The 11,597-nt window shown below is 40.3% G+C and overlaps 1 protein-coding gene and 1 long non-coding RNA gene across 2 annotated transcripts; one reads left to right on the top strand and one right to left on the bottom strand.

Moving 5' to 3' along the window:
• Positions 1–5,963: 5,963 nt before the first annotated feature.
• On the top strand, positions 5,964–10,371 carry LOC147617758 (uncharacterized). Its single transcript, XR_015262249.1, has 2 exons — positions 5,964–6,140; positions 7,920–10,371. It is a non-coding gene; the product is annotated as an uncharacterized LOC147617758 (long non-coding RNA).
• On the bottom strand, positions 8,091–11,381 carry LOC147617757 (BTB/POZ domain-containing protein At1g30440-like). The gene is made up of 4 exons (XM_086776009.1): positions 11,033–11,381; positions 10,458–10,527; positions 9,059–10,276; positions 8,091–8,962 (listed from the first exon to the last, which is right to left on the bottom strand). Exons 1-4 carry the CDS (start codon positions 11,221–11,223, stop codon positions 8,393–8,395), a joined length of 2,049 nt encoding a protein of 682 aa, XP_086632135.1. The 5' UTR covers positions 11,224–11,381; the 3' UTR covers positions 8,091–8,392.
• Positions 11,382–11,597: the final 216 nt, after the last annotated feature.

Below are 11,597 nucleotides of genomic sequence, written 5' to 3'. Positions count from 1 at the left end.
TAGTGGACATGCCGCGATACATGTGTGCCCTCACTGCCATCGGTGCTATAATCCCACTCCTCATGATAAAACGGCTGAGAAGCTTGAAAATATGCCGTGACCCTAAAATCTCCAAGTGTGGGGTGATAAAGTATAACACCATGAACCATCCCTAGCCTCAACAAAACCATAGCTAAAGAGACGTTCTGTCTCAGCGTCTGGCACTGATTGCAACATGCGTAGATATATCGCCCTGAGAACCACATATGATGTCGTCTCTCCACTGGGTCCAAAAAATACAGCTCTCATGGAAATGATTAGTGAGACTCGCCCTGCTCGATCGAGTCTTGGCAAAGGAGAGGATATGCTCAAAAGCAAAGGCAGTCATATCCTAATTTTGGGTAAGGTCGGGGATACCAGATAAGTACGGGGCATCCATCTATACAATACAATTTATCAACTATGTCTTCAACAATGAAGCTTAATTTGAATGCAAATACAAGATATGAATGCACCTTTCTAAGATTTAATTATAAATTCCTGACAAAATTCATCTTCGATTCTTAAGCTTTCAACAAAGCTCTGATACTCGCTGTAAGACCCCTACCGTGTAGTTTAACTGAAAGATAGATAGTGGAATCATGACTATACAGGATAGAGCAACTTACTCGGGGCCTCACCCACGAATGTTCGAGCAAGGGACTAGTCCGGCGGCTCTTCCAAAACCGAACCCAAAAAATCTTTCCTCGCCCAAAAAGCATAGGCGATTCCTCCAAGAAAATCTTCTATCGAAAATTTATCTAACGGGGTCAAGAGCCTTAACTATCCTTTGTATTCCGACCGAACTCGCGGGTCACATGGCCGAATCAAAGGAGGAACTTGCACTTGGTTCATAGTAGAGATCATCGCTTTTTTCCCCTCAAGTGAGGCACAGCCGTTGATTCTTTCCCATAGAACAAGAATTATCTTGTGACTTACTTCAACTATCGTAACTTGAACATAACTGAACTTTATTGTAGGAATCCATCGATCCACCCTAACCCCAACTGGCCCATGTAGTAGCCAACCACCCAGCCACTGTATTGGTGGAATCCCTTTTTATAAAAATTTGGTTGTGTTTTGTCCCGGGTACCAGGGAAAGAGTTCCCACGTCTCCTAGCTGATACTCATGCAAAAATATTAAATAGACACACCTCTTACGCACCCAATATGAAATTGCCTTTTCTCATATTCAACTATTTTCAAGATAGAATTGCAATAAAACCACAATGTTTTTATCATAATCCTAATTATTCCAGTTCCATTGTTTTCCAATCAAGTGTCATCTGGACTCTCTGTTAAAGACTGGCTAGTCAACCAACGAGATCCAATTTTATAGTTTCCAGTTTACTTAAATAAATATCTCGCCAATCCATGAAGATCTCCCTGGACATATGCATGGGTATCCTCGAAAACCGTGAGCCCGAGCATCTCCTAGTCAAAACCCTCTGGGATCCTCCTTAGGTGTCCTAGCACTTCACTCACGGACTGCCCCGTCGGCCCTCGTCCATCGTACCGAGAGCGCACCATTTTTAACTGTACCGAGGCTGGTCTCACAAGACCTTGACATGTTTTGTCGAGAGACGTCCTTTAATGACTCCCCGTCGCTATTGCAACGTAAGCTCTCCTTATATTAAACAATAAACCAAATGCTTCCTCCATCATTCTGGTGTAAGACAATCCTTTACAAAAAACAGAGTTTCTATGCAAGTAGGATTTTTCCATTGAGTTTGTTTTCCATCTCACGAAAAGCCATTTCACGAGAAAACATCTCTAGCATTGATTCTACAAGACCCTTCATTCAATACCCAGACTTCCTTAATGGAAATCACAAATCTCGTATCTCAATGATCCATCCATCAATTTCAATTTAAAACGAGTTTCTAACTTATCTCTAGACGATTTCAGGTCTTAGGGAAAACTTCTCTAAATCAGGCGGTTATCCCTTCTTCGTACCGAAGAAATGGGAAATGGTCACAAATCTTTGACTTAATTTAGGATTCAAAAGATAGGCAGGCATATTACTGTCTCACCTTTCTTACGTGGTCATGGTCTAGCACCAAAATGCTTGAATTTATTCCTATATGTATTCCCTATAGATATTTCTCCATTTATCTCCTAAATTAACTACGATTTCTAATCGTATGGATATACATCCAATAATATGAAAATTCATTCTACTTTGGATATAAAAGAACTATAAATAATTCTACTCAAGAATAATTGAATTTAAACAAGGATATCTCTTTTTTATAAATTATCCGTCAATAAATATGCAGGCATCATTTTATTAAAATATTCACATGGAAATATTCTTAAATATTCTCTCTTCCATTTGAACCTAGGCGTCAACATGCCATAATTATCTACATAGAAATATGATGAAGCATTCTCTTTTTGATACTAAAATTAATTATGCATATTCCAATTTAAAGATATGATAAAAATTCTTCTTTTGATAAACAAAAATATTCATGTATCATTTTTAGGGTGATGCATGTCATTTTCTATATAAGCCTGTCTAGTCTCTTGCTAAATGGAGCCTTAGTTGGAAATTTTCCTCTTAATAGATCAATTAGGCAGAGGCTCTCTATTGTTGCTGTGATCGCTTACTCTCTCATATTGGCTCTAGAGTTGGCTATTAAGGAGGGCTAGAGGGTTGGTTACAAAATGGAAGGGGACAAGCAACTTATCATCCATACCACCAATGTCTTAATGTCCCATCTCTATAGGCTGAGGATGAGAATGTGAGGAGGATTATGGCCATAATTCAATGTTTTGTTAATGTTTATTGATCAAGATGTAATTTGACAAAGTCCAAATGCCAAGTGGTAAACAAGGGCTATGTGCTATGAGTTATGTGTTTAGACATCTGGGATACCCAATGAGGGTTGGTACATTTAACAATTAACTGTTTTATCTGGTATAACACAATATGAGTATAAAGACTGAAAAAATGGAGCAGTCTTCCTTCCTTTCCATGCTAATTAACTACATTCTTCTCTCTTATATACACTTTTTATGTCCCATGGTTGACATCAAGATCTAGAACAACACAATGTGAGTATAGATATTAAAAAATGGAGCAATGTCTCATTTCCATGCCAAGGTCTCAACGATTAACTACATTCTTCTCTCTTATGTGCACCTTTTATGTCCCATGATTGACATCAAGAGGCACTTACTAAAGTTCTTGATACTAATTAAAGCTTTCTTATGGAGAAATAAAGCTCCTCAAAATCCACCTTAGTTGTTGCATAGAAAATAATGTGTGCTTCAAAGAGTTAGTGAGAGGAGGTAGTGTAATTTTGGACATTCGAATGCATGCTAAAGCTAGAGTGACCTCTTAATTTGAAAAATTTGCTATGCAAGAACAAACTCGGTCTTAGTGAGGTGATAGGACTCTCTCAAGTGGTCTTCCAAAAGAATCTGGAAGGGCATGTCTTTGCCCATCTCAAATGTAAAGGTCCACCATTTTAAGAGTGTTTTCTATCTAGTAGATTATTATGGCTCCCAAAGAATCACAAGGGACTCAATGATGAGTTTGCATTTGTTGGACTTTGTTGTTCGATCGTGGCTTTTTTAGACCCTAAGGGCATCTTCAAAATTTGTGGGATGGATCTCTCTTAGGCTGGAGAGAAGAACATCAAATAAAGGTTTTGTTAATGTGGCTAAAGCTAATAGGAGGCTGGTCAACTAGGTGATGGATAGAGTCTAGGAATTATTAATTAACCAACACTCAGGATTGATACCTAATTGAGAGGCTAACAATGGATAGGAGGGACCCCTCTCATCAAACATCAAAAAAGATGAGAAAAATGGGGATTATCTAAATAGGATCTAGAAGGTCATATGGTCTAATGAAGTTTGGGCAAGTAGATGAAAAGCCATGTGGGATGCCCCACTCCCTCAAAAAGTTTTTTTTTCTTGTGGAGAGATCCCTTCCTTTAAGGTTCAAGACGCTTCAACAAAATATGGTCTAATGAAGTTTGGGCAAGTAGATGAAAAGCCATGTGGGATGCTCCACTCCCTCAAAAAGTTATTTTTTCTTGTGGAGAGAGTGCTTATGGGATCCCTTCCTTTAAGCTTCAAGACGCTTCAACAAAATATGGCTTCGGGGAGATGCCCAGCATGTGGGGCTAAGGTTGAGGAACCATGGCATTCCTTTTGGAGATGTCCTGCTATTAGATGCTGCATGTGAACATAAATAAGAGATGGGTGCTAGGTATGTTGGGTTATTGGGGGTAAATTATGGTTTTATGGCTTTTGGGTAAATTACTTGGGCTTGCTGAGGAGTGCAACATCTTCTTTGGGATGATAAGATACACTTGTAGAAGCTATGAAACACGAGGAACACACTGCTATATGGGGAATCCGAAGGTTAAGAAATGGAGACCAATTAGTTGAGGTTTTATATAAAGCTAACCTACATTTTTATATACATATATATGGGTGGAGCTTAATTGGATGCTCAATTGGATATGATATCCTACTGGGTAAACCCTCAAATATTTGAAGTAGATAGAGTGTGTGCATACATATGTCTAATGTTATTGCTATATTGTATAAGGTAGAGGCATCAACTTGAATGGGATACATGTACTCATGTGGTTCAACCACCCCAAAGGACAAATGGGGGTGTTAGTAAGATATTTTGCAAGGCAACCAAGGCGATTTTTCATAGACTCCAGATGGGTGTGGCATTTCATCATCGGAGCTACCTGTGCCCATCTAGGGGTTGATGCTACATGGGAATACTAGGTTGAGTGTGTGCAACTATGACCGCTAATGAGGCTATATCTCTTTTTTACGATTGGGCTTTCTACTTAATTGTAAATGATATGTTGTGAGGGCCCTTTAACTGTGTATGTAACTCAGTTCAACAGTGCTTAGCTATTGCTTCTATCTACTAAAGGCTTGGGTTTATTTCTCAACTGATGTAATACTATGTATATGGTAGCTAAGATCAACGAGGTAAGAGTGTAATGTTAGGGTGTTGGGATCTCAAGCTATGGGGTGGGATGACTTTGAAAGAGTCTAATTTAAGGGTGCTAGATTTTATGGTGGATCTCAAGCTACGGGGTGGGATGACTTTGTAAGATTACTTGCACATTTTGCCTTCATGGGTTGACAGTATAATATACACAAAATTATTTTCCTACACTCACATATGCACATACACACACATGTATACACACACATATGTATATACATACACATTATATGTGTGCGTGTGTGTGTTATGTATACATGTGCATACATATACACACATACATACATACATACACATATACATACATGGAGACATACATATACACACATACATGTACATACATATATATACACACATACATATGTACATACACGTGTGTGTGTGTGTGTGTGTGTGTGTGTGTGAGAGAGAGAGAGAGAGAGAGAGAGAATGGTTTAAACTTTAGGGTAGAGAGGGTGTGCCAAAACTCTTTGTGCTTTAAGTTGACTTTATGTGGGGATTCTGGAAATTGAAAGACCAATCATGAAACAAATATGATGAGGTGGAGAGTGTGTGTCAATGTACTCGCACAGCTGGGATGCTTTGGGGTACACGATTTTAATAGTTCGATTTGCTATTTTGATAAGTTGATCCTAAAATTAGGGTCGCTGCATTGAGATGAAGACAACTCCACTGGTCCAAAAAAAAAAAACAAGCACTTTAGTGTGTTGTTACTGGCTAGAATTATGAAAAAAGGGGTGAGATTTTTCATTGCTCTGATGTGAAGGATTCATTTATTATATAGCTTGGATATTAGAGTGAACTAAAACCGGGCAGATTGAGGAGCTGTCCTTGGGTTAAAATAAATTTATTTATTTATTTATAAAATGTTGTGTGTGTTACCCTAGGTTGAAGCGTTGGAATATGTGGGTTATATATATATAAATAATTAGGGCAAAAGCTTCGCTCTTCTTCACACACGGCAAAAGTCACGGGTGGCTCTGCAGGCACCAGCTAGGCAGGCTACCTCTCTCGAGAAAAGGAAGAGGAGGATGTCCGGCTTCTTGTAGATTCTGCCAGATTTATCAAACTTCAAAAGTGTGCGCTGCGAATGGGGAAGCGTGTGTGATTTCCGACACTCCTTGCACAGGTAACCTTCTGGCTTCTGCCTTTTCTTTTTTTGACTGTCTCCATCTCCATGCCCTCGCTCTTGACTCTTGAGCCCCCATCCTCTTTTCTTTTTCTTTTTATCAATCCATTTCAGTTTCTCTGTCAACTGAATTGATAGCGACACAACAACACCCCCCCCTCCCCCCATATATGTATGTATGTATGTATGTATACATTATACACATATACATATATACATATATATGTATGTATGTATATACATACATACAGACATATGTGTGTGCGCGTGCACGCGTGCATGTGTACATACATGTATATACATATACATATATGTATATGTATGCATACATACATACATATATATGTATGTATGTATGTATATACATACATACAGACAGACATGTGTGTGTGTGTGTGTGTGCGCGTGCATGTGTACATACATGTATATACATATACATATATGTATATGTATGCATACATACATGTATGTACACATATATACATGTATGCATACATGCATACATACATATATATACGTATACATATAGCATTCGCATGTTCCTAAGTGCACTTGCACTTCAAATCTCCCTTTATAAAACTGAAAAGCGCAATGCACAAAAAGGAAAAAATAGAAGGCATTCAATGCTAGTGGCAGGGCTGATTTTTGCCCTGCACTCCACACATTTTTCCTGTTTTATGCATATCTTCTAGCCGGCTCTTCAAATTTGCGCTGATAAAAGATGGTCTGAATGGTCAAAACCACCAGTCAAAGCTTCCCTTCATTTCTTCACAATTAATCATCATTATATAGATCTTTCTTAAGTTTATTTTATTAAAATTTTCATTTTTCCATTTCCCTCCAAAAAATGAAGGGATCTTACCAGTAGAAATGCACTTTGACATGGCCATAATTAATTGGTTAAACAAGGAGTTTAAGATGATATGAAACTGGGATTTCCATGCTTTGTCATTTTTCCATGCCTCATCAATACTACACACATTTGTGCCTCACAAAGTATACTAGTGGACATGCCTATGCAATGCATGAGCTATACATAACCAACTTCTAAATTTTATTAACATATAAAAAGTTAATTAAAAAACAGCCACAAACCAAAACAACCTTCCAATCTCCACAAGCTTTCAAGCTGATGGTGATCAATCCATCTTCAAGAAAGACAGCAAGGATCAAATATCTAGTCACACTTTTATTATGTATACAATGACCTATACTTATCTCGGAGCTCCAAATATTTAACTTTTTTTCCTATAAAATTCAAAGATATGCCTTATTTTGGGAATTTGAAACATAATTATTGTTTTTCAACTACCTTGAGACTCTCCAAAAGCAAATGGAGTTGCTCTTACACAAATAATCACAAGACTTTGGGCTAAGTTGGGAACCTGGAGGGATACATGATGTCGCCAACTTGAGCTAGAATTATGCGCCTCCTTGGTGCTTCAAAAGTACTATTTTTCTGTCAACATAGCTGATGCTCACACAATGTTCACATCATCACAGTCATGCACACACACTTGGCAAGTCCAGTTGTAGCTATTAATGTTTTTTCATGCAAGCAGTACATAATCAATTTGGCATGAATAATTCAGGTGGCTACAATCATTCAAAACCTTAGCTTGTTTTTTTATTGTGAAACACTTGATGGTGTCACTTAATAAGTGCCATCAATTGCATATTTAAACCCATGTTGCAATAACGATGATATTGTGCCAACTTTCATTGCTTCCTTCGTAAGAGTCAAAATTCTTTTCATCGACGTTTTCATCTTGTATGCAGATACTGATCATGGTCGTGTTTACAAGGACCAAATGCACATTGCTACATTTGATCAAACGCATGACTTGGCATGAAGGTGCTTTTTGCAAAATAAAGTCTGGTTGTTAAACGTACCTGTAACATCTTGTGATACAACAAAAGTAATGGAGTTACTACAAGTGGTCTCTTGTCCTACCAATGTTTTGATCTGTCAGTACCTAAGTTGGAACAAAAAACACGGCCTAAAGCCGCTTTCGAATAAGCTATGTCATCTTACACATGAACACAAGTGACAAAAGTCCAGTGTAAGAATACATTGCCTGTCATGTCAGAAGGCTTTGAGAAGCCACAACAAACCTATTTTCTGCACTAATGGTGAAAATTATGTTGTACAATCTACATTATGTGTTCACAAAAAGCCTACTACTTCAGTTGAACCCAATCTAATGAATTTTTTTGAAATCTATTGACCTGATAAAAGATGATAAATATGGCTAGGAAAGAGAAAAGCCTCTATCATGCCTTGACCCCCTTGAATGAGCCGGGGATTGAGGTACTCCGCCTGATCGTGTGTGGTTCTGCACCACATTGCCTTTGGCCCTACATAGCTGGGATCTAAGTTTGCCTCCCACAACACTCGAGACCATTCGCCAGTGTCCCCGGACTTTACCAAGCTTCTTGATCTCATCCCGCATGCCAGAGCACTCCCTCTCAAGGTCCCTTACCCGGAGCCGCATGTTGTCCATGTCCACCTTGAGTGTCTGATTCTCGTGCACTGCATGGGTCCAGCCATCTCCTCCCCTTATGACTCCTGACGATGCCCCACCAGGCCCGTCGATTGTTGTCGATTGATTCCGTAGAGGACGGGAGCTGTCAGACATCATGAAACAGTTTGCTATGGCAGTGCGAAGCTGTAACTGCTCAAAAAACAGGACTTGCACGACAATGCGCAGAGGTAGGCGCTCATTTTGCGCAGCATGAGTACAGGCTTCAAGTGAAAGCTTCTGACAGTCCATAGTCCGGCATAGTTGCTCCCTTTCATCTTCCTTAAGCCATGGATGTGCCTTTTCAAAATAAAAAAGAAGAAAAATCAGGTTGCCAATAAAATTAATATTGACAAGATGACAAGAGTAAACAGAGTAACATTGAAGGACACAAACCTTCAAATAGATATCAATTGCTCTGTAGACGCCATCATCAGATATTCTAGAGTACTCTGGAAGGACTTCAGCTAGAGACAAGAATTTCACTGGCTTCAAATTGACATCTGGGGCAACTTCTGCAAGATAGCCATCCAACAACCTTGCTACCATCATCATGGGCGTCAAAGAGGGTGGGCTCATCAAAGGCCCATCATAAACAGAGCTCGGGGAAGAGACCACTCCACCACCAGACTGATCCAGCAAGAGGAAATGCTCGAGAATTCGCTGGATGCAATCCGTGTCATAGAGCGTCTCCAGGTTGTAAGATAAGTTTGGCAGTAGCAAGTCTTCCAAGCTGGCTTGTTCAAGCTGTGAACCCAGTCTTCTCTCCAGACTGCTCTTGCAGTCGAGGCTCGCATTTAATATCATCGCACTACGAAGTAAACCAGAAAGAAACTTGGTTGAGACCACACCTTTTTGCGTAGGCAGAAGGCTTTCGATGGTCTCCAAGATGACTTTCTGATCACTCTCTGATGAAACTAGGCCCATGTGACTGCTCTCTGACCTTGGACCTTGATGCCTGTTGTTGAGAGCCGGAAGGTGCTTCTTTGCAAAATGCATGAGCGCCCCAGCAATGCTCTCAGGTTTCATGCCCCGAGCTTCCATGGCTATGATCACTCTCCTATACAGAGGAAGGCTCAACACAGCAACATCTTCGTACCACCAATCTGAACGTGATTTCTTTGGCCTTGCACCGGTGCTGATTCCATTCCAGAGCAAGCTACCCCCTGGGCTTTGCATGGAGCTATGGAGCATGGGCCATCCTACCAAGTTGGGATCAGTGCACGCCATCATTGCTATGGCATCCAAACATAAAGCAACTATGCCAAGGTCCTCTGCTTGGGAAAGCATGGCTTCGCAGCTATGTAAGGCACGTGTGCATTCCTTCCAGTTGCGGAGTACGACCTGGTTCAGAAACCCTTCTGTCCTTGCCATCAGGTTCCCTTCTCCAAGATCCTCATTCATTTCGAGATACTCGGCCGCACACCTTAAGGGAACCACATTAGATGCTGTGAGCTCGAGTCTGAACCCATAACAAAACTTTGCAGCAAGCTCGAATGCATTGGTGCCACCGGGTATGTGAGGCAATTGCAGACGAAGCTTTTCATCATCTTTCTGGGTGGAGACCTCATCCAAAAGCTTGGCAAGCTTTCCACTTCTGGCAACCAGAGGGAACTGTAACAGTAGGCGCATGATGAGAGGCACGTCATGGGCATGCCATTGAATTTTTCAAGTTTCTGAATCTATTTATTAAAAAAACCATTATTTTGTTGAAAGTAGCTGTAGAAAACTTTTTTTTCCTTATTTTCCTAAATGTATGACAACAAAATTTTGTTGGGAAAAAAGAAAAGATGACCTTGTGGAGGTGGAAAGACATCTCCTGCACCTCAATTATGATATCACTAGGAAGGCCAGATGTGCAGAACCTGTAAGAGGAAGAAGATAAAATTATGTACAACAAGAAGTATAAATTTCTTGAGCACTGGGATACAATTAAGGAATTTTGGGATGCTGTACCTAAACCCAATTCAAAAAATGCATATGTATATTACTCTGGAAAATTCAATTATATTGGACAAGTTTTGTTAAAGCTTGGAAAAAAATACTTGCAGACTAATAGTATACAATTGGCCATAAAATGTAAATTCATGGAAATTATCTGGTATCTCTGTGGTGTGGAGCAAGCTAGGGTCAAAATGTAGATATTGGGATGGAGATTTCATCAACAGGGGTGCCAAAATACATGGCTTCAGGGGAAAAAAAAACTTATAAAATTAGGCAAAATTTTAAGCTTTGCGAGCACGGGCAGGCAATTATTAAACTGTCCAGGAATTTCTGTTGAGAGAAGGGGGTGAGATAAGGCAAAATTAGGGGAACACCAGATCTAATTTAGAACAGAAGATAGCACAGAGGGTTGGAGCAGACAGAGACCATGCTTGCCCTTGGCGAAGGAAGGCGTCGGGCTTGGAGCCCAGCTTGAGGCAGGCGGCCATGGCGGATGGGCGATCCCCCTCTTCTGTATTGTGGGCGATGGCTGAAAGCATTAAAGAAGAAGGAGGAGGAGGTGAAGATGAAGAGCGCGTGTGGGTCTGGTGAGGACGACCTCCACCATCAATAACCATCAAAGCTCCAAGTGTTCAGGGGGTTTGGGGACGAGAACATGCCCTGGCAATGCACAACATGTCCTAGCTGCTGCACCACCATCGAGGAGATAGCCTGTGCTTTTGTGTCAGACTGTATACACACAAAGCTTAAAAGATGCCAATGCTCAGCGATTGATTCATTGAACTTTTGAAGCCTTGCATAATAGTGGCCGACGGTGTGGGCCGTCTGTTGAATTTGGCTATGAAGTCAGCGGTGTCATTAAGGCATGTGTGCACTGTGAATTGTGTGTGTGTGTGTGTGAGAGAGAGAGAACAAAAAAGAGAGAAAGGGAGCGATAAGAGAGAGAGAGAGAGAGAGAGAGAGAGAGAGAAAAGGGCAGCCCGCGGGTGCG

This window comes from Cibotium barometz, chromosome 36 (genome assembly GCF_041138505.1).
Source record: "Cibotium barometz isolate CiBa-2024 chromosome 36, ASM4113850v1, whole genome shotgun sequence".
In the NCBI taxonomy this organism is placed as follows: domain Eukaryota; kingdom Viridiplantae; phylum Streptophyta; class Polypodiopsida; order Cyatheales; family Cibotiaceae; genus Cibotium; species Cibotium barometz.
The sequence above is the reverse complement of the archived record's forward strand: the minus strand, read 5'-3'. Positions and strand labels throughout refer to the sequence as shown.